The sequence below is a fragment of the Rhipicephalus sanguineus genome, chromosome 7, assembly GCF_013339695.2.
Source record: "Rhipicephalus sanguineus isolate Rsan-2018 chromosome 7, BIME_Rsan_1.4, whole genome shotgun sequence".
Taxonomy (NCBI): domain Eukaryota; kingdom Metazoa; phylum Arthropoda; class Arachnida; order Ixodida; family Ixodidae; genus Rhipicephalus; species Rhipicephalus sanguineus.
This window is the reverse complement of record NC_051182.1, coordinates 133,659,214-133,682,590: the sequence shown is the minus strand read 5'-3', so window position 1 is coordinate 133,682,590 and position 23,377 is coordinate 133,659,214. Positions and strand designations below refer to the sequence as shown.

At 45.7% G+C, this 23,377-nt stretch overlaps 2 protein-coding genes across 4 annotated transcripts in view; one reads left to right on the top strand and one right to left on the bottom strand.

The window, feature by feature from the left end:
* Positions 1-16,332, top strand: part of LOC119399979 (protein N-terminal asparagine amidohydrolase) — a 21,335-nt gene extending 5,003 nt beyond the window's left edge. The window contains exons 4-11 of one of the 2 annotated variants that reach the window (XM_037666884.2): positions 341-406; positions 2,947-3,055; positions 4,880-4,953; positions 5,474-5,527; positions 6,532-6,585; positions 6,925-7,025; positions 8,064-8,177; positions 16,303-16,332. In XM_037666884.2, coding sequence (XP_037522812.1) covers positions 341-406; positions 2,947-3,055; positions 4,880-4,953; positions 5,474-5,527; positions 6,532-6,585; positions 6,925-7,025; positions 8,064-8,177; positions 16,303-16,317 — 587 coding nt within the window. In that variant the 3' untranslated portion in view covers positions 16,318-16,332. Of the gene's footprint in view, positions 1-340; positions 407-2,946; positions 3,056-4,879; positions 4,954-5,473; positions 5,528-6,531; positions 6,586-6,924; positions 7,026-8,063; positions 8,178-9,010; positions 13,715-16,302 lie in introns of those variants that run through there. The other variant, XM_037666883.2, reaches the window with a different exon arrangement.
* The window catches only part of LOC119399977 (voltage-dependent T-type calcium channel subunit alpha-1G), a 78,308-nt gene continuing 69,014 nt past the window's right edge, over positions 14,084-23,377 (bottom strand). For both annotated transcript variants that reach the window (XM_037666879.2, XM_037666880.2), the window contains exon 34: positions 14,084-23,377. In XM_037666879.2, the coding sequence (XP_037522807.2) occupies positions 22,644-23,377 (734 nt within the window). In that variant the 3' untranslated portion in view covers positions 14,084-22,643.

The following is a 23,377-nucleotide window of genomic DNA, read 5'->3' as shown; positions in this document are numbered from 1 at the left end:
TTATGGCGTTTCTCGCGTGTAAATTTGAAACTTGTAAAATTTGGTTGGCAAGCAGTTTTTTTGATGTTGTTCCTTCTGTCCTTTTTATCCATATCTGCGGTTTTGCCAATATTGCTGGCTAACTAAAAACAGAGCACAGGTTGCTTAGAATCTGGACAGAAACTATTATTTTTTTCTGATTGGAGAAAACTGTGGATTTATAGAATCAAACGAGTGTCTACATTTGTAAATTACTTTTGGTGTTTCTCTACGTTCATTTCTGTTGCAGCTCCTGATCTCGTGTGTATAACTTCTCATTTTTTTTTTGTCAGCTGAATCTCTAAAATGTTTTTTGTTGCAGAAAATGTCAGCGTCCTTGGAACAGATGAAGCCACTACATGCACCATGGCTATCATCCGGCACACAGGTAGCGTGACACTGCTAAAAGAAAAATCCGAAAAACTTTTCATTTTTGTCGTTTGAGAATGGTTCTTGGGTGTGTGAGAATATTTACACAGGCACATTTCGTTGCGTGCAAGCAGTAAAATCTAAACTGTCACCTTTTTTTGTTACCACTGCCATTGGTTTTAATGCCAGGTTTATGAACACCACATGAACAAACAAATTTTTTTAAACAGTTGTAAAAGTGGTTGTTCAATATTCGTCCAGTATTTGATTCACTTTGCTTCTTGCACTATTCGATTTGTACTTGCTTGTCTGAAAACTCGCTAATCGCACACCCCTAGGGCAGGGTAGGCAGAAGCCAAACATCATATTGATTAAATTCTGGGGTTTTACATGCCAAAATTATGTAGCGATTGTGAGCAAAAGAAGGCAAATTTTTTCTGAGGGGCTTGTTCTTTTGTGAGACACAAATTAATGAATCAGACAATTAGGCCAAGGAAAGCATGGGGGGGCATTAATTGTTCTTTAACTGTAGTGTAGTAATTAATTGAAATAAATTGAAGTTGGACGAAAAATCATTTACCAAGGTTGTTGCACAAATGAGACTGATGAGAAGAGGACGGGCACACTTTAAAGTCCAGTTTCAAGTCCTTCAAATCCGGTGGGATTTGAAGGTTGTGGGATCGAATCCCACCGATGGAAAGGGTGATTTTTCGTACACTTAAGTTTATCTTGGTTTACATCATAACTACTTCACTACAGTGAAAGACAGTAGTTAATGTTCCCTATGCTTTCCTTGGCCTAATTGCCTGAAAAATTCATTTGGAAGTGATTATGAGGAACGCCGTAGTGGTGTGACTCAGCATTAATTTTGACCACCTGAGGTTCTTTAAAGGGATACTGAACGAAATTTTTGCCGCCAAGATTTTTCAGCCAAATTGAAAGATTTAGTGCTGAAATGGATAGACACAACCTTCATTTCAGGCAGAAACTAGAGGAAAATAATGAATTTAATGCGTTTTTCAGAAACTGCTGCGTCTAGCAGCCACGCTGTGAACTAGAGGAGGTGACTGTTGGTGACGTATCATGCACCGGAAACAGGCATGCCAACAATGCCAGCCGTCACCCCTGTCTCAACTCGCTCAACCCCAGCTATGGTTCCTAGAACCACTACGAACGGCACCGGCAGCGAACAATGCTCCCGGCTCGGGTAAAGCCCCTAAATGGTGGCGCACGCCTCAGCGCCTTTGTGAAAGAGGGAGAGTGAGATGTGAAGGTTAGGTGGAGAAAAAAAGTCAGTTTCGCAGCAACGGCGAAGCAATGAATGCGATAGCAACGAATTAGAATGTGACACGAAGAACGCCATGCAATTAGATACCTGCACCGCACTGCTCAAACACAAAGGGCTCACGAAAAGAACACACACAGGATGACCACGAAGTAAAAATGAGCACAGCTTGACACTTGCAGCGCGCTGCTCAAACACAAGGAAGGACGCTCGAAAATAACTCACAGGTATTCACAGGACGAGTGCGAACTAACAACTGTCACATCTGTTTGTGTTTGAGCAGCGTGCTACAACCCAATGCTCTTAGATTTTTTTTTTCTTGTAAACTACGGTGGTGGGGAGTGACCCCTCTGCATTTTCTGCAGTGTGGTTGCGTTCGATGGATTGTTTAACTGGTGTTCCACATCATGAGTGAGTACAGAAATGGGCGCACTTTGTGCGCGTCTCAAGGGCAGTTTTCAAACTGAAGGAAAATGTAGGAGCATTGCTTTAAAGAGCGCCCTTCGGGCAATCTTGCAGGTGATACTGCACACGCTGAAGCACCTCTGAGCTCTGCGTGCCGACAGCTTTAAATGATGTATACAAATTGCTCGTCGTTGGTATGTTAAACAGGTGGCGCGTGGCCGAGTTGTTTAAGGCGTCTCGCCGCAGAGTGAGGGGTCGCAGGTTTGAATCCCGGTGGCACGCTTCGGAATTTTTTTTCTTCTGATTTATTTTTCTCTGTGTTTTTTGTTTATATATACATGCGTATACATATCCGGGACATGACGGCGACAGCGACGACAAAAGCCAGCCGAGAGTGTCCATGTAGTTGCTGTCGCAATAAAAGAGGAGGAGGACAGGAACACTTGCACCCTGCATACGCCGTGGTGAATGTGACGTCACTGCTCCTGTTGGTGTGCAGCCGCTGCGCGCTGACAATCTTCCAAAAATACAGCCACATGTTCAAAAATGTGCAAAATAAACTGTTTATCGGAACAGTCACGCTTTCCGAGTAGAATTTAAACGTTTTCGGGAGTTTTTCCAGTTTTTGTTCAGTATCCCTTTAACGTGTGCTGAAATGGGAGTACGTGAGCGTCTTTGCTTTGAAATTTGGCTGCTGAGGCCGGGAATCGAACCAGCATTCTCGGGCGTGGTGGCGTAAGCCCTTAGCTGCTCAGCTACTGTGGCAGGCAGGTCAAACGTGCCATGGGTTTCATATTGCTTTTGTTCTTTTGCCACTGGAAACTTCACTCTCTTCTTGGTCGCTGCCAGTGAAAAAAATTGTGTTCCAGGTTCGGGAGCTGTGTCGCTAGCACACTTCGATGGCTCGGGCCTCGAGCAAGGCGTGGCGTCCATGGTGCGGAGAGTGCAGGAGCTTTCGCTTCCCATTCCAGAAGGAAGGTGGGCATTTTTTTTTAAGGAGTTGTTGGCAATCTCTAGATTTCATCCTTTAAATCTTTTATCTGCTCTAATAAGACACCTTACTACATGTCATTTTCGTCGAAGGCATAGTCAGTGCACTTTTATAAGTATTAGTAGAAGTAGGTACCGACTTATAAACAGTGAATTCATGGTATGTCAAGTGGAGCAATTTGGGCAGCTCTGGAAGGATGCAAGGATGAATTAACATGCCAAGACAAGGATAGCAGAAGATGTAAATGGGTCTTGGCATGCTGATTCATTTGAAGTCTTGCATTAAGTCGCCAACACATTCCTTACATCACAGTGAAACAGTTTTAGTTATCGAGTAAAGGGCCTTGATGCTTTTGACGTGAGCAGCCACTTCGGCACTCGAGGAAATTTCTGCGATAACTAAGTGTCTGAGAAGTGCCTTTCAGTAGCGCTATTGGTGACTTGTGATGAGGAATAGCGTGAGAGATGTTTGTAGATAACACTTTTGGTGATTGCTGCAGTAAGAAGTGGCTTAAGAATGAGGAACACCTTACAGTAATTGTGAATCCTGCAATAAAGAGTGACTTGAGACATGGCACTCAATAGACTTCTTGATGACTCCTACAAGGAGAAGTAGCTCGTAAAGCAGCTTATTCTCGTTAGCTGCTTACTTTTGTGTCTAGCAGTAGTTCAAGAAACACCTTTACTTTTACTGGCGACTCCTGTGATGTGAAGCAGCTTGAGAAACACCCTTGAGTAACTTATTCTGGTGACTCCTGTGATGAGAAACACCCCTCAATAACTTTTTTGGTGACTCCCGTGATGTGGAGTATCTTGAGAAGCACCCTTGAGGAACTTTTTCTGGTGACTCCCGTGATGAGGAGTTGCCCAAGAAACACCCTTGAGTAATCTTTCCTGGTGACTCCTGTGATGGAGGAGTAGCCTGAAAAACACCCCCCAATATTTTCTGGTGACTCCCGTGATGTGGTGTATCTTGAGAAGCACCCTTGAGGAACTTTTTCTGGTGACTCCCATGACGAGGAGTTGCCCAAGAAACACCCTTGAGTAATCTTTCCTGGTGACTCCTGTGATGAGGTGTAGCCTGAAAAACACCCCTCAACTTTTTCTAGTGACTCCCTTGATGTGGAGTAGCCTGAGTAACTTTTTCTGGTGACTCCTGCGATGTGGAGTAGCCCGAGGAACACCCTTGAGTACATCGCAGGAGTCACAGGTGACTCCTTTGATGTGGAGTAGCTTGAGTAACTTTTTCTGGCGACTTGGGTGATGAGTAGCCTGAGAAGCACCTCTTGGCCACTCTTGGGGATTCCTGTGGTGAGGGATTTCTTGAGCAGACACCATCATCTGAGGGGACAGGCTTGTTAGAAGGAATGCTTAAGTTAAATGTATCGGACAAATTACAGATGAATCCTCGTGAAGGAAGGTAAATTGTACAGACAGAAGCACGAGAGGTCTGTTGTATGATTCTCTTGCATCCATGCCGGTGCCCCTAGCCTTCTTTCATGATGAATCCCTGTCAACTAGCTCAACTTTTGTTTGTTATGTGGAATCAGGTGCAACAAGCTCAGTTGAGGGGCGGTTCGTGCTTTTGCTGCCAGTTGACAATGTGGCACATTGAGTTGGAGGGTTGTCACAGGTGAAGCCCTTTAAAGATTGTTCAGTTCCAAAGTTAACGACCTGTCAATGGAAGGTTGGAATGTTGAGTGAAAGCAGAGTTTTCAGCTCGTCGTTGTTTTGTGTACGTGAATTCCTATTGTCTTATGCGTACGAGCCTGTAATGAGTCATTGTTAACATGGAATGTGTCCTTGACACAGGTTTGAAGTCTACCTTGTTGGCGGCTTCCTGGACCGCAGGGGTTACTCTGAAAGTTTGGCCAATCAGCTTCTCTGTGAGTATTTTCGTGGTTTGCGTACCGCTCACGTTAGCTTTCTTCTTGTGTCTACACTGTGTCGATCACATTTTGTGTTAGTCATAGCCTTACTTTTTTGCCAAGAAACACAGCCATGCAATGAAAAAAAATTTAACAACTCAAGACAGCAATACAGCAATGTGGATTATTGAGGGAATGGGGGCAGCCAGGGCCTGAGCTGAGGTTATGAAAAAGTGGAGTTAGGCAGGCAGTGTCACATGTGGAACATAATGATCACCATTAGTGTATTAGAGTGATGGATTCTGCGCCCAGGGAAGAGAAAAGCAATTAATGGCAGGGGACTAGGTGGTGTGTTGAAATTGAAGAATTTGCAGGCGTAGGAGGGTGTCCGCGAGCACGAAACAATGCCGGGTAATCAAAGATTGGACTCGCAGATGGGGTGACGGCTATGTTGACACCGGTAGTTAACATCCAAATTTTGTCTGTTTCTTCACATGTAAGTAGGGTTGAGCTTACAGACGTTTCTCTTTTTTTGCAGATGCCTTGCACAAGCAGCCTGTCAACCTCCACTTGGTGACTGCCTGTGTTTGTGGTAAGAGTCTGAGCAACTCTCTTGCTGAGCTCACTACTCTGCGTCAGTCTTGCACTGTGGAAGTGAACATGTTTTCACTGTTGTGTGCAGTGATACGGTAGTTTTTGCTATCCCATGTGTGGACATCTTGTGGTTCTCATTCCTGTTGACTCAGCTGTGACAGTGGGCTTTGGGGTAGTGACAGCAGGTGTCTGTAGTTAAGCTTAATGACTGTTTTTTCCCCCTAAAAATGGAAGCACTGGTGGATGAGCAATGCGGTGTGTGTGGCGAGCACTTTGTACTATAAGTACAAAGTGCTACGAGCACTTTGTACTATGTATGCTATAGTACAAAGTGCTAGCAGCACTTTGTGCTATAGCGTAGGTGTTGCATGTTACGTCATGCCTCAGTTCTGAAACGAAATTGCTGATGAGTGCACATTCTCGAGTTAGGAAAGTTCACCTACTAAGGAAAATTGGTGACTTCGCACCAGTACTGATAAAAGGATGTGTAATAAGTGTGCACATAGTTTGTCACATTAAAACTGTGTACAGTGTGCACGGAATGAAATGCGTCAATTTAGGGCTAAGTAGCGTGCATACTTTCGTTTCCATGGTCTTCAGTTCCTGTCACATTGGTGTAATATTGGATCGTACACTTTTATGAGAGCCCACATCACATTTTGTGGCCAGATTTATAGTGACTTGATGTGGTTACCTTGAGCAATTGCTCATACCTTTTGCTACGCATAAAGTTATGATGTCGCCTGTCATTCCGCAACCGTACACGTGGAAACAGGAGCATGAGTATGAAATACTCACGGTCATGTGGCAGACCAACGTGTTGGAGGCAAAAGTGTGTAGCCTTTTTTAAAACTCCAATACTCTGGTCCACCAACTCTGTTAAAAAAAACTGCGATATTGCCAGGGAGGCATTTGTTGAAGGCAACTTCAGGGTTTGCTTACACATGTGGCTTACATGTTTGGGCTTCTCGAAGTAATCTTAGCGATTCCCTTTCGTTGCAGAGCTGAACAACGTTCTCCGCGGGAACCTCAACTGGCCGACCATCTACGGCATTGGTGAGCAGGCGTCTTTGTCTTGAAAGTTTAACTCTGGTTATATTCTTGTCTTAAGCTATGTTGGCAGGCTCGTCAATGCCGCATTGCTGAGTGCATCATTTCCTAGCAGCTTTCCGATGCGCGTGTTCCGAGAACGTCTGTTTTGCAGTGGCCGCATGTTTGTGCCTCGGAATCTGTCATCTTGCTTTGTGCCTTATGCAACATCCTAGAGACTTTGCAGTGTTCCCTGCAAATACAAAAAGGTGCACATTCCTGTCTTGCGATGACCACGATCACTCGACCTGCGTTTCATAACCCATCAAGATAATCTTTTTTTTTTCTTTTTTTTTTTAAATTCAGGTGTAAACATCAAGAGCGGCGAGATCTTCCCAGCCACATTCCCCGACAAAGGTCCCGAGCTTCCGCTTCGTTCGGCGAGACACTTCACCGGCTGCCACGAGGCAAGTGGTCGCCAAAGCCTGTTGCACGTTTTAAAATTTCGCGAAGTGCCAAACGCTTGCCGCCCTTCAGCACTTTATTACCATGAGCTTGAAAGCATGGATGCTTCCACTTGTTGGTCTCTGCTTTTTGTTGTTTTTATTGTCGCATCATTTTTGTCATTGGGTTGCCACATAACCTCAGTTTTCTCCCGTAGTGGATCGAACGGACGAGGAAAGAGAAGTAGGATTTCGTGTGAAAACTTGCCGCTTTCACAACCTCAGGAACCTCTGAAACTATGCACTGACATTTTTTTCTTCACTTCGTGTAAACATTTCACAGCCTCCTTCACTCATTGGGAGACTTACAGCAGTTGGTGTGTATGATTTCAGAACAGGCTTGTTGGCGAGCCCTTTTGATACTGTTATGCAGTACTCACCTATTGGAATGCGACAACATTATTTTTCTTTAGTATAATGACTGCTGTGAGCAATTGCTCGTGATGTCATGTCACTCGAAATCTGGCCGTTAAAGTTAATGTTGTCTCTTACACAAGTGTTCGAGTCAAAACTACGCAGGTATGACGAACTATAGACGCTGGAAACAAATGTGCGTTCATTACTTATCCCTAAATTTCCGTGTTTCAATCCGTGACTGTACATCGCAAACGGAATTTCGATGCATGAGTGGGACGTCAAACATGCTTGCATAATCAGCACCGACTCCATTGTTCTAGGGTTGAACGAGTGAACGAACTGTGGCGCCTTTTAGAACTTCACTTAGTTTTAGAATTGTTTTAAGGAGCCCCCCGGTTCAGAGCTCTCCTGGTGAAAATTTTCAGTAACTACTTGTAGATATAGTCTTACCAGGTTGTGCCAGGCCTTAGCTGGAATGAGCTGGTTATCTTTGCGCTACGCAAGCCTTTCGAGTTGGAAGTCTGCGGAGGTTCTTCGAGGCTTCCACTGTAAATGGGCTGCTTTGGCTTGGAGTCGGTAGCGTTCACTTTGCAGCTGCGGCTTCGGCGCGTTCAGCGACCTTACCGAGCCTAACGGGCATTGCAGATGTGCGACATCTACGACTGCTCGTTAGGAATGATGCGCATCGGGCCTTTCAACTACGAGCCGATGCGAGGAGTGGACCTGTGGCTGTCGCAGAATGATGACTTCATACTGCAGGTATGATTCCTCTTTCCTGTGTCAGTCTTTAATGCCAGTGACAACAGCTCGCCACTGTCACTGCCTTACTGAAAAAGTGTCATTGTCCAGCTTCCAATACAGTAAAACCTCAGGTGATATGAATCTCTCAGGATCATAATGTGTTTGTGTCACCTGAAATATGTATCGTAAAAAAGTGAATGTGCTTGTCGCTGATTTCTAAGAGTTTAAAAAAAAATAATTACCAGTTTTAAAAGTCTGAAAGCCACATGGAACTGAAAGGATGAAGCTTAGTCAAACCAATGTACTACCCATCATTCCCATGCTGGCTGAAATACCATACGTTGCAGCTCCCATAGACACCAGCACCAGATTTCCCTCTAATGTGTTGTTATGAAACTGTCGTTTGGAGGGCCGGCGCAGCCACCACAACTGGACTAGAGCAAACACGCGCTCGCCTAACATTGCCAATTCGTACCGCACTGACATTCATACCAACCGTGATTGTATCACTGGGTGTCTACTGTACTACCCTAAAGCTACAAATTGGTTGTTTTTAAGGTGCGAGGCTCATCTGGGACCAATTACTGTCAGGTGTTGTTGCTCTACCATTTGGGATAACTTGAAGGCAAGCTGGTAACAGAACAAGGGCTTAGGTAACTGCCGACCCAAAGCACGAAAAAGCTTATCTGCCATGTTCATCTTCTACCTGGTTTCGTATTCACTTCTGAGCTGCATGACATACAGTAAACTTTTTTTTTTTCTCCAGAAAGAAAGAAAAGACAACAAATTATGTTTTAATCGAGCATCTCTGGTATACATGCGGCTGCACTCCGTTTGCACTGTTGACGCAGCACCTGTCGACATCGCCCGAGGTGGAGTCGCCCATGTTTGTGATGCAAGTGCGGGCCGCCCTCAAGTACATTCAGCAGCACCCGTTTCCGGGTGTCACCGTGTTCCCCGACAACCGGCCGCACTACTTCCGCAAGGACGAGGGAGGTGCCTGGATACCGTTCTGCTACTGAACGGTGTTCCGCGCAGTCTGTCACGCTGTAGCGAACGCAGACTCTCCCTTCGTGCGCACTGCTGGGCTGCACTGTTGCCCTCGGATGCTGCTGCGACGCCTTTTCCAACGTTGCAGATTAGTATTATGGGCGGGATGGTTTGCGCTTTCTTGACGGAGTTCAGGCGGTTTGGAGAGATATCTTGTCTCTCGAGTGTTCCAAGTTTTAAAGGAGTGGCATTGAGGTGAGGGTGGCCACATCCATGGACTCAAGATCCAGATACTCGTGTTCCACATAGTGAAAGTTCATGCTTTGAATCTCTCGTTTGTTGTGCGGTACGTTTCCAGTTGTGCCGTACGCCCAACGGTTTGACCGTCGGCGTGGCATTTTACAGAAAACGTGTTCTCTGTTGTTTCGAGCAGTTTTTCCTCCGCTTGTTGAGAGCTCAAAAAATATTTTTAATAGTATTCCCCACAAAGAAGATGGGTTGGTGAGCACGGGTGAGCCGGCGTGCGTTTGATTTTATTTTTTTAACCGCTTACCTCGCAGTGCAGAGGCCCAGTGAACGGCATTGCTCACGTGACCACGTCACTCTTGCCGTCGGCCGTTGCCGGTGATGCGTTTGCAATGACCCCCTAGTGGCAAACTTTGCAGTTAGGTGAGAAGTGACTTGTGCTTTTTCATGGTTGTTTCGATGGCAATGTAAACTTTGCCAGAGGTGATGTTGTTGCCGATGTACCAACAGATGGTGCCATATTTACATGAGAGAAAAAAAAGGAGGCTTTTCTTCCAAAATTTTGAGCTGAAAGTGAAGGCAAAGTATGTGAGGCAGCTGATGAATGTATTTGCAGTTGGTGATCTTTATTTTTCTGAGCTTTTCTTTTAATAGCATGGGGGCTTTAACCCGTACATATGTCGGCTGATGTAAACATTCAAGTCCATTTGGGCTTGCGGTTTTAATTGAGTACAAGGTCTGTATGCCACAAAGTTCAAGAGGCTGTATTTTTTAAAAGCACTTCCCAGGAGTATTTTTAGCCATCAGACCTAAATGTTTGTTGCCGTGATGTATTGATTGCTTGGTCTTAATTGAGCAGCAAACATTTGCATGTTAAATGTTCTGCACATAATCGTAGACAACATCCTTTTATCTTGCTCTTGAATGGTTGCTGTTCACCCAACATTTTGAATGTGAAGTGTATTAGACGAATATTATTCCGTAATGAACTGATGCACTTGTGATTTGATGCTTCTCAAGCCACAAGCAGACTGGTTGTTAATGCAGGTGCTATGCAACTCCCATTTAGGCATGCATTAAAGTAGCGTTCAGCCTAATGCATTGAAGCATGCATTAAGACGTGCCCTTTGCAGTAGTGTCGACTTTAAAGACACAAAGCGATCTGATAAGCCAGCACAAGTAGTTGTATTGCTTGAACTGCGTATTTTTGCTGACAACCCACCCATGGCTGCTTAGCAACCGCACAAGGATGCAGTTTGATTTCCGGCTAAGCTGGTTGCGTTTTTATCAGGGCGAAATGTGAAGACACTCGTGCACTTAAATTTTGGAGGACGTTAAAAGAACCCCAGGTGGTCCAAATCGGTTCATAGTCTTCTGTAACAGCGTGCCTCATGATGTGTCTATTGTGGCACGTAAAACCTCGGAAATTGGTCAAATTTTTTCTAGTAGATGGCTGGCCCCTTTTTACCAGACTTGAGGGCATGTGAATGCTTCGTTTTCGTTTCCATTTGCATCTGCTTTCTGTATTAAAACATTTAGTTAAAAGTGAGGAGTCCTTGGACTTGTTGGCAGGCATCCCTTTACGTTGCTTCAATGTAGAGCGGCATAGTGGAGACGTATTAGTATATATGTATACTGTAAGATGTAGGGTGTGTGCACTAGTGATGCTGGTGCCACCTGGTGGAGCCGCAAGTTTTAACTGTGGTGCACAGAACTTTAACGACAGGGACTGAACTCCAGCTATATGTCACTGATTCACTGGCATGAATGTGTCGGTGACTCCGTAATTTAGTAAGTACATCCTCAGACGTGTTTCTTATAATTATGTATAGGCGATGCGCAAAGCGCCTACGACGCCATCTGCCGCCACGGCTCGGAAGCGTTGGTGGGTCCGGGCGACAAGTGTTCCCGCGAGAGTGTACGCGAGTGCACGGATGGATGTGTTTTCATCGTGATTTAACGACTCTGTCGGGCTTCAGCGATGTCTAAAAATAACTGCTGCGTTGTCGGCTGCTCAAACACACAGAAAAAATCGCCAGGAACGCACTTCTACAGGTTTCTGGTGCTATTTCATGAGTGAGAGCGACGGCGGTGGTAGGTTGCGGCTGTACGACGCAGAAGGTAAGCAATCGCGCTTTGTTTACGGCAGTGTTAGAACGATTACTGTTTTTATTTCTCCATTTATGTCGCTACGTTTTCAGCAAATGCTACTACGTTTACACTTGGTCGCCTCGCCTGCATTGTAGACGCTACAATGCACATGAGGTTGTTATTACTGATAAGACGCGATGCCTAGGCTCTCTTGAAAAATGAATGGCGCGAAGCGCAATGCCAGAGAATGTGGGGCAGGTGACGGCTCCTTTACAAAAGCGCCGTGGAATCACACGTGTGCTGCACGAAATCGGCTGCATTCTACCTATTGATGGCACTGGAGTGCGATCATCGGTGCAGAATGTTCGCTGTGCGCTTCTGCACTGATGATCAGTTTATCGTTTATTTTTTTCACAAGTTTATCGTGCTGGTTACAAAGTTTTACCAACGCTGACCCTTCGTGTGGCCGCACCTCTGAAATCTACACGCCGTTGCGACAGCGCTCCTTCAAAATCTACTATATAAACACATGGCACGTAAACGAAGCTACTGTGTCGAGAAAAAACGTTGGTTCACGTGTCAACGTACGCAGGCATTAGTGATCGGGATGTTAAAAAGAAAGCGATGTACTTACGATGAGCTCTACTTCGTAGGGAAGCTTGTTGACGCTTGTCTGTGGCAAATCACTTGGCGCGTATGGTGACATTGTCGTCCCACACAGCTGTGACATCGGACACATGTCCACTATTATAAAGTGCCGCTCCTTTGCGCACACTAACGCCACAAAATAATTATGTGGGACGCGCACAAGCGGCAAATCGCACGCGCGAATGAGGCGTCTGCTACGCGACCCACCAGCGGTTCCAACGGCCGCCGCAACGCGGGTTTCAGTGGCGCCCCTATAGGCGCTGCGCATCGCGGATGGTATTGCCAGGTTGGGGTTGACGCTGTGTTGTTGCGAGATGTTGCCACCAGTTCTTCCATACTTGGACGTGTTGTCTGCTTTTACAGCTCGCCTCTGCAGTGGACTTATTTGATACACTAAATCCTCAACCTGGTTTCAGGAGTTGCAGTATCATTGTGTTTCCGTTTTTTACGCTTACGAAGCCTGTCTGCATCCGAACATGACAAAGCATCATGTTCAATCATTGGATTCCCGTTTGTTTGTGGAATCTGGTGTGGTGGTTCTGTTTTTATGAATGTATGTTTGCGACGTCACTGTGTCACGAAAAAGGTCACATCTCTACAGCCATCTGATTAGTTCAACTTTATTGTTGCACATACTAGTGGTTTTTACACTTGTCATTTTTTTTCTTGGCAGTAGAAGAGACTGTTGTTGGGTTATTGTCTTGAGGTTGTTATTCTACTGTTAGTTTTCGCTTAAAATGGTGGATCTATTTTTTTTTGTCTTCTTGTGGAATAGTATTCTTGCTTCAATGTTTTCTCACATCACTCATGATGGAACAAGCAGTTTGTGCGATTTTTAATGAAAAACAGGGCCAAAACATCCGTCGAGCGGTGTAGTATTATTCCGAGTTGTTGACAGCAAACTGGTAATTCTTTTCATTTGCATACCCTTAGCTTTTCACGTTCAAACTTTACATCCTGAGCAATTCCGCCAGTATTCGCGCAAAAGTTTTAACATCGATTTGGGCCATTGACGCCCGCTGTTTGTATTATATATAGATGATATTTGTCATGTTGGGCGGGCATTCAAGACACCCGTGTCATTATTTTACATTAAATCAAACGTTAGAAGGATCACCATCATGACATGACCGAGCGGTTCTGATGGTGTAGCGCGGCACTTCACTTTTTGCCGGTGCCTATGCTCTAAATATATCAACATTTTAAGCATTGTACGTGAACTTCAAATGTATTACTATGCACTGGCGCCGCTAAGTTACATAACCCACAGCTGTTATTGCAAAACATTCACCTCGTATATGTGCCTTGGCTTCGGTGGATCACGTTATATACCTGTAGTGTAGTACACATCAAGGGAAGTGGCCTTTCTATTGTTGTTACTTTCTTTTTATTATGCTCGTATATTTAGTCGAGTTTTGCGGAGCTCATTTGAAGCTGGTGCGTTTGTCGTGGCCTGCTATTGAACTTGCTCTCATCTCTGTTGGTGCTCTTTGGTGCAATGAATCAAATTACGTGGAAGATGTTACCGTAGCGTCACCTTTTCTTTTACACAATAAAGTTCCTTTACACCTTTCTGACAATCGTGCCTGTCGCGTTTCTTTCGTTTTGAATGTTTGCACACGCCAGAGACATTGTTAGCTGCTTTCAAAACTGCCTAAACTCTACTGCATGCTTTTCGTATGTAAAAATGTTGCTTTTAGCACTCGTATAGGCTATGGGAAGCACCTATGAAAGTCTTAACTTGACACTAGTTCGTGTCGAAATGCTGGTCCTGATACTTTGCATGATGTGTCTATTACATGTTTCTTGGCGGTGCATCCGTAAGGTGATGTGCCCGTAATGCGATGTATGCGTAACACAGTGCATCCGTAACATGGTGTGTGCCCAACATGGCCAAAGCCTCGTAGGCTTTCGGCAAGATATCGAAGAAAGCCACGCAGACAGTGAGCTTGTGGAATTTGTTATTTTAATAATGACATAACAAAAAGAAAAAAAAGGCTTGTTCCCCCAGTGACACATCTCTCGTTTGAATTAACAGGATCACAGCTTACTCGCTTCGGCCACAGAGCGAGTCGCACCTTCAGACACGCGATTTTCAACACTCGAGCCGCTGTCACTGCTATGGCCAGCGAAACGGCATTATCTTGACTGTTTTTCAAATAGGCTCGACACTTGTTTTTCGCCGTGACACCCCTCCCCTGCAGAACTACAGGCTCGACAGAAGACGTCTCTTTTTCAACAAGTAATGCGTGCTTCTGCAGGGGGGCAGTTCTTGTGTTGGTGCGCGGGAATTCTTGCGCCAGACCGGGCGTCGCCCGTCGGCATGCAGCTGAACTTCTCGGCTGATAAGCGGGGACCATTGAGACAGTTGAGGAACGGGGTTTGCAAACACCAGTTGCCAGCTTTGCGAGACGTGCAGCGAATAGGCTAAAGGCAGTAAGGCAAGTTAATGGTGGCGGGTGGCCCTTTTTCGGTATGCAACTTGTGTCGAGAGAGAAGCTAGTCAAGTGACATTTATGTGAAGCGAAGCAACGGCACTGGGAAACGGTACATGAAGATGTGAAATACCTGTACAGGAACTCTGCATCTCGCACACCCAAGCACTCCGACTAGAGAGTATGTTACATGTGCACTCACCAGACATCGTAATACTGAAGACGTATATTTTTCTTGCAGAAAGGGGGAGGTGGGGTCTTGGTTGTTGATGAGAATCTGGGTCACCTTGCCTAATGACCTTTCACAGCACTTCGATTATGCTGGCACGTAAATGTGGACGCTAAACACACTGCACAATCATCTGGTCGTCTCGCGACACAGTTTTGTTTTGGAACTGCACATCAATGAGCCGCTTTTTCGCGCTTTTGTGGCGGATTTACATGAAGCTAATCTGTGCAGCTTGTTCCATACAGATTCCATACAGTCCTGGAATCTGCACGGAAGTTCTGGAATCTGTATTCTGATTCCCAACTCCCGGAGGCAACTGGAGATTGGTCCATTAGGCTGAAACACTAGAAATACGGCTACTGTAATGAGAAATGCTGGCTCAGTGGCGCTGGCATATCCTACAAACTTTGGGCTGTCACTAGCCACTGCCACATCCTAAAATAATCTGGGATCTATTAACCCATTGGCTACCAAAGGTTGCGTGGCCCTTTTTCTGGATTAATTTTGCTTTTACATGCGCTACATGAGCATCCACTGTTGTGTGGTGCAATTCTCTATGGCCGTAAATGTAGAAATTGTGAACAAGGTATTTTTTTTTTTTGCTGTATGAAGCACTGCGTTTCCGTTCTGAACTGTAACTGCCAATCACAGATTTATTATCGCGTTGAAAAGTTTGAAACATTTGGGCATATGGAAAGATGGAAAGCTGCACTGCACCTTTCCCTGAAACTCTCCCTCCATCCCAGCCTACTTTTCAAATTTGTTTAATTTTCATACTGCTGTTTGAAATGCCATGATGAGTAGTGTTCTTCAGAGCTTAGCGGAATAATCTGACATGAAAAACGCCCACAGTGCCACTTCGAGATGCATTGGTGTTGAGCGCGTTCACAAGGTTTTACAAAAAGAAATGGCAACCATTTCTTAAGACACCTAGTGGCATCCGCTGACAACACTTCTAAACTCATCCAGCCTATGTTCGCTGTTGTCCCATCTACAAATAGCTTCTGAATCCAGTAATGCTTCGTACCTTCCGAATTGACGGCTTCAGCAATGTCGCCCGCCCCTTTTCTTGCACCCGGCGGTTTGCTGGTTTTGGCAGCCAATAGGCTAACGAACTGTCTCTCAGACGCGATATAACTGATATGGGGGTGTCTAACAGATCCTACTTCTGCAAGAAAATGCAACACTGACAGGTAATCTGTGTTGTTTGAACAATGGTTGTCTCTGAAGGCAATCTTACAACAAAGAGTTCATAAAGGTTTCTGAAGGAAGGATTGTTAGAACATTGGCTCCACTGACATCTCTTGTTCAAGTTCTATTGATGACTCCATCCTCTTGTGAACATTCATATTGTTAAAAAGGCTGCTATGATTACATGGAAACTACGTCTGCGAAAATGATTCTAGAACTGTTTCGCCTAACTTCTTTCTATTCTGCTTTAGAAAATTTCGTTGCGTTTATGGAAAATAGTCGAGCGCTTGTTAACAGAACGATTGTATTGCAGAGAGACGGCTACTGAAAGCTTGGTAAGATGGTGCGACGTTGACGCTTTTACACTTTTCGCGGTGCGCCGTGAATGGGCTCTGTTGCCTGTGCCGTGTCAGCCAGTCGGACCGCATGTCCGGAGGATTGCTCCACAGGGATGGAAATCGGACTACAGCCTCCAAGTTGTACAAAGGCAAGTGCTGGACACACTGTGGACAATTTTGCCTGTCACAATATTCATGTACCGAAACAAAAAATGCACTGTCTAGACACCAAATGACAGATCAACAGCAACAAACAAGGCGTTCACAAAACACATTTTGAAAAGCTATTCACGTCTCGTCACGATGAGCTTCAAAGTGGAGTTCGCCTACGTGCATGACGTCTTCGTAGTTTGCTACCCTACTGTTGAAGAAGCAAACCCTGAAAAGTTGAGTCTTTATCATGTGCATGACACCACACATTGGAATTCAAGTGAATAAGCAAACATCCATCAATTTACCGGTTTTACTAAATGGCTAGATTTCCAAGGTGGGGCAGCTTATTTACAATTGACGGCGTACGACAGTTGTCAAGCGCTTTTCAGTTGCAGCTAGACTGCACACAGTATCGAACATCACAGTTGGGGATGTAGGCAGTGAACACTATGTACAAATAGGGGGCTACAACAAAGCAGTTTCACACAAGAGTTCATTCGAGGTTTCAAGGATGTTGAGGTCTGGCTACAACAGTGTGCGACACTTAAAATGTGATTCAAGCACCTGTGAAACTTCCCGAGGTGTGCGCGTTTGGTGCGCACAACTCTCGACAATTCGAACACCAGTGTTGCATAGCAATGAGCTGTGTGAAAATGTCTTCTTAAAGTGAACTTTTGTGCATTGTACTCGGCACCTAGATATTTCTTGCTCTTTATCTGTCTCTTTGGAAGGAAAGAGTATAAATTATAGACAAAAAAAGGTAGCTAGTAAAAGGAACAAAGAAACAAATTGGCGATAAAAGCACCAAGGTGTCATTTTTGTCGGGCGAAATTGGCATGCTATCAAAGGTTTTACTTGCAGTGGACTCGTCACGTTTAAAAATACTGGCTAATTTGAACATTATTCAACATGTTGCTTGGCCTTGTGTGTATTTCATTTATATTGAAATTGCCTAATTTAAGACTAATGCGAAGTTAACAAATTTCTCAGCCACAACATTGCGGCTGGAAATGGCGATACAGGCGGCATTTCAGAAGCTCTAATTAATAATGCGTTCATGTTTGATGTTAAAATCTGTGCACACTGATGTGCGCAACTATGATGATCAGTTTGCTGTGTACGTTGGCAGGCATGACTGCAAGAAGGTGCCAGTGATTCAGCCAAATGCATGCACCATTTAAATGCTGTGTCTTCTGAGAAATCCATGAGTTACACACATCCATTTCCGTAGTTACGATGAGAGAGGACAAGTTTTTACTGCATGTAACTCCAATTGCACTGTAGCTCCTAATTTTGCTTGAGAGAGCACCATGTTCACAGACTTCAAATGGAACTACGTGGCTTCCAAGAATGTTGAATTAACACGAGTCGACTTAAGTTCAATGCCTTCATCTCTGTAGTGTGCTCAACTGTAATGAGAATCAACTCTGGATTTGACATTGAATGGACGAAGACGGTTTTCACACCCGAGGCATTATGACGAAGTGGTTTGTACAAATAGTAATGGCATGGAAGAAATAAAACGGAACATTGCATGCAACACTGCTGTGACATGAAAACATAGCAGAGCTGGTAACGATGTTCGAGCCGTGAATGTTGTATGAGGCACATGGGGAATTCTAGCATCACGTAGCGAAAGCCTGAAAAAAGTGGCCACGCGGTGTTCAGTGAGGCTCGTGGTTCTCTCTCAAGCCCTCCCAAAGACACCAACTGAAACGTGCCGACAAGGATGGAGTGGTCCCTAGGAGATGTATCATTGGCGCCAACAATAGGAAAGGCTACATTGGCCCAAGGCGTATCCTTGCATGGACTGAAAGGTTGGGGTCGATGTTTCGACGATGGAAAACAAGTTGCATCGAACAATTTTACAGTGAGCGACAACAGGCAGCGCTTTTTAACTAGGGAACACTGCTTAAGTCTGAATAAAACTAGAGCTCCCATGCGTGCAGGTCTGAAAGGATGCACTTCCAGGTGTAAATTAAAACACGAAAAAGTTTTAAACAATGCGCACGCATTGCTTTGTTTTGGGATTGCCGGATGCTTTGAAATTTCAATACGGAGCGATTCCACGTCGCACATCCATGTAAACGTGGATAGCTGAAGTTCTGACAAGCTTTTGTTCTAATTCGAGCTTCAGTTTTCACAGATTGGTAAACCTTGGTTTCCAGCTAGCATATTGTGTTTCAATACCCATTTCTTGTGTTCAGTGTCTAACATATTGTCTAGGAGAAAACAGTCAGTACTTTCTCGCTAAGTACATGCTCATGCAGAAACATCGCAGAAACGGCCTATGTGAGACGAAAGAGCTTAGTGTCTCCTGTGGTCTTTTAGATGGCTATCTGTGTGTATTGTGGCCGTCCATGCCATTAAGTTCTTGCATGAAAGACCACACTTCCACACAATTGTTAACAAGACAGAGACCATGCGCGATTGGTTTGTGAAGGGCGGGCGTCGAGACAAGCCACAAATCGCGTATGCGCGCGCATAAAACTGGCGTGGCATTTTTGCCCAGCGACGCAAACCGTGCTCCGGAAAGCACCGAAAATTGCACTTGCCGCATAAAACAATACTCGCTCCCTAAGCATTCTTTGAAGGACATGCGTATGTTCACACGCTTGGAGAGAAAGAAAACAAAAAATATTTGAAGGCAAGGTATGGGAGGTGCGCGCTCCGTTTGCGTCGGAAGTTCAGGAAAACCGCTTTCCTTCGCAATGCTTTGCAGGGGTCAAGCCTGGTTGATAACCCCGAACGCACACGTCTGCGATTTCAGGATTTGCGGCGTGAGATGAACAAAAAAATGCAGCGGCACCGACCCGCTGTTGGCGGGTGACGGCGGCAGCGTCAAACCTAGGAAGGCAACGACACGCAAGCGACAACAGCGCGTAGAGTGCACGACACACGTGCTTTGCTGGGAACCAGCAGGAGATAGCGGGGTTGGTTGGGGGGGGGGGGGGTGATGGAATAACGATGATAAACGTACACACACAAAAAAGGGTGTTGGTGTCCTTCTCGGGAAATTCCTTTCCTCCCACGTTAGAAAGCGACTTCGCTCTGTGGCCTTGGCTTGCATATCTTCTTCTACGTTTTGAGTCACCCGACACACCACTGTGGGATTTCGGCAAATGCTCATATATAACAACAGCAGCTCAAACGAAACTAGAAGATACGTGTCTTTTTTTTCCTTTCATCATCGCTACGGAGACACCTATAAGCCTTTCTTCGAGAGGAAGGGGGGATTTCACAGTGTTTTGTTTTACAGCAATTAAAAGACTCGTTTGCTTCCTGAATATTTTTTAACATACTCGGCATTTTATATCAAACTTCTAGAGACTCAACGTGCACCTTTTGCTCCGATGAGGCAAGGGGGAAAGCTCCTCTTTGTTTTTTTTTTCTTACAGAATGTACATGATGAGACGAGCTAGTGTACAGTTTCATTTTAACTCGGTGGCTGGATGCCTCTTCCACTTGCCTGCGCGTGTGGTTACACGGTGAAGATTACGAAAGTGTTGGTGTGACATCCAGGCTGCGGTGCATACAGGTGCGCATGAGGCGGAATTATACAAAGTAGTGTGCGGTGTATTCGTTTGATTTTTTTCCGTCATGGCAACGACCAACTTGGGTTTGGAGTTGGGAAAAAGAAACGCTGCTACACGGAGTCTAGAAACGGAGGGACCCAGATAATGGCACCTTGGTTTCACGGAGATAGACGATGGCTGGCCTTCTAAAGCTAATTTTTGTCTTGACGTCTATAAACTCGCTAAGTTGTTGTTCTCCGAAAATAATGAAATTGGCACAGTCATTTGTGAAGTTGTCGCTCGCTGTTTCCTCATTTTTGTGTGCTGTTTTACGGCTGACAGAAGCACGACAAAGCGCTAACTCTGGACGTGGCAAACTGAAACTGTTAAAAGGAATCCTGCTTCCATTTAGCGCATTATAAATTTTGAAAATGTCTGTGCCAAATGTATTGCTTACTTGCGAACTCAAGCCACAAATTTCTACGCATGAAAGAAACAACGCAGGTGTGCAAGTTGGCGAGGCTTTTGCAATATCGCGAGATCGAGAACCAAACATTTGATCGCAGAGCTTTACTGGCGTGCCCAACTTTTCTTTGAGCCTTGAGTGAGTTGCCCAGTCGAGCGATGGCAATGTACTGCGGGTGAAGTTCAGCGTTGAGAGATGTGCTTGCCATTCGGTCGATTGTTGAGTGCACGACTGGATACTGTTAAACATCATGTTAAAACCATGTACGACGGTGTCAGAGTCAGCTGAGCCTTTTGGTTTTCTATTTGTGATCTGCGCTGCTCAATAGAGCTACAACACTCGACAGAAGTGTCGAAGTTTCGTAAAAGACATTAATGGCTTGCTGCTGCTATTCTGTTAAGCACGTCAAACGAGGCGGTGACTCCTCCTAGGCAAACCTCGGGCTAACGAAAGTTTTTGTTTCTAGACGGTCGTCGAAACATTCATTCGGTTGGATCATAGCGGTCCAGAGCATTCCGGACCCCTGCGGGTCCCAAGCAAACATGGCAGCGGAACATTTGAAACAAGATAAACTCTCGTCTACTGTACACGGGGCGTTCTACCACTTGCGATTGCAGGCACACTACCGACTTGGTTGTGCACCATTTGCTATCGGGGCAAACGAACGGCAACATTTATAAAACTGCCTAAAGCTTTCGCATCCTTGATTAACGTACGTAATTCAGTGTCTCACTAAAAACAATGATGTTACTAGTTGATTCCACACTACTTTTAAAGAAAACAAAAAGACGATAGAGATATATCTTATATATATGTATAGTATATATAAATGATTGCTGGTGAGTGTGACGCGGGGGCAAGGTCAGCACCATTCTCGGGACTAGCCTTACCTTAGATTGGCAGAAACAGACATCTTTTTTTTTTTAACCTAGTGAGTCGACTCACTTATAACATGGCACATGTGGGCTGGTTTTAACAACACGGGTTGTGAAAAAATACAAGCGGCTTCAACACGCAGGGTTTGAAATCTAAGCACACCTGCCTTCTCCTTCTCCTGTTGGCTCTACGGTGTCATCTCTGTCCACTATTTTGCCACTCCTCTACGGAAAAAGAGTACGGAAACCAAGATGCCAAACCATATTTCTTCAGGCTTTGTTCTAAGGAGCAAGAAGACACTGCCGAGCTTGCAAGAAGGTCGACTGAAGGCCTACTAGTTATTTAGCGTTCATAGTTGAGCAGATGAAACACATACGAGTTGTAGAACAGTTCCTAAGATGTGCAGCTGAGTGGTGCAGCAAGGGTCGACAACGTAATTACGTTAAGCCCGGTGCGACGTAAGCTACGACACAAAGTTTTTGTTTCCGGCAAACTATCAACCCTCCACTAACGGCTGCACAAATGAGGTGTCGGCCAGTTTAAGATAGAGCGAATGAAACGTCACGCCTCTGGCATTTCTTTGTACGAAAACTGCTGCGACAATTGGGCCTTCGGACAAATGCATCTTGACACAGGTGAGGCGGCTGCGAAAAAAAGAAAAAAAGTCACTCGTGGGCGTGAAACTATAGTGGAGCTGCGAATGTGACTATGACAGCACAGAAAGAGGAAAATTCGCAACAGAAAACAAAAAAAATTCCGCTCATTGGCTGGACAGAAATGTCTGTGTCACCACAGCTCACAATAAACAACAGTCAAACGAACAAACAAACGAAAACAGTTGAAACGAGGTTAACGTGGCAGGCACCTCGCATGGCTCATTCATACGACTCTCGCATGCAGCTTGGTCAGCAAACGGTTCTGAAGGAGAAGAACACTATGGAAACGAAGAATGTTGATAGTGGAAACACGAGCTTGGCTTATCAAGAGTTTTCCCTCGAGGTTTTTTTCTTTTTTTTGCACGGAGCAGCAAGCCAAGCTTGTGGCGTGGCCCGATTAGTGCCACGCATGTTTTCACCCGCGCAGAAGAGCAAGCGTCGTAGTCGACAAACAAAACCGTTCTGAGAGCACTGTGCTGGGGACAGTAAATGTGCTGTGAAGGCGTCTTCCTGCAGAAACATGGCTGCGCGTGGCAATCCGCCTCGAAGGCGCATCCCTATGCGCCCACTCGACCAGGCGACGCAGCAGGTACTTCACACGGCACGAGATAATTACAACTGGTTCTCTAAGAGGTGAGACTGCGCCACGGTCACGACACGGAGTCACTTCCGGGCTGGATTGCAACGAGGTCGCCATTGTTCTCCTCGGCGACAACAACAACGGGCGCCACAGTCGCCGCGTCGCCGGCAGCGGTCGCTGTGGTCGTTGGCGTTCGGGCGTCGGCGTCTTCGTTCTCGTCGTCGGTTGCGTCCGCACCCACCGTCGTCCGCAGGGACGACGGAAACTCGGCCGAAAACGTCCAAGACGTCGACTCGCTCGAGTCGGGGTCGACGACCTTGCTCAGTTCGGGGTAATTCGGGAGCAGGTAGCGAAGCTTTGACGTTGATGTGCTCGTTGTTTCCGACTCTTCGTCGGACGGCGACGTGCTTCCGCTGGTCAGGGTGGACGCCTGCGGAGGCTCGCCGGACTGTTCGGAGTCGAAAGAGCCGCCCGACCCCGGCTCCGTGGTCCCCTCGTCGGGACCTTTTTCGTCGGTCGGCGAGGTCGTTTGCAGGTTTTCCGATTCGAGGGCGCACGACCGCAAGTCTGCAACGGCCACTTTGTCGGTCGATCCGCTGTCGGGTGATGCGCGTCGAAGGTTGATGTCGGGCGGAGGAGCCGTTGTTTCGACACAGGCAAGCTCAACGTTGATGACATCGATGTCTTCAGGTCCGACTCCTGAGGATGATGACGATGAGAAGCTCTTTTCTCTGGACATGACGTCCGGTTGGTCTGGAATGCAGATGTTGATTACCGGCAGCGTTGATGACGTGGACTCGCCGC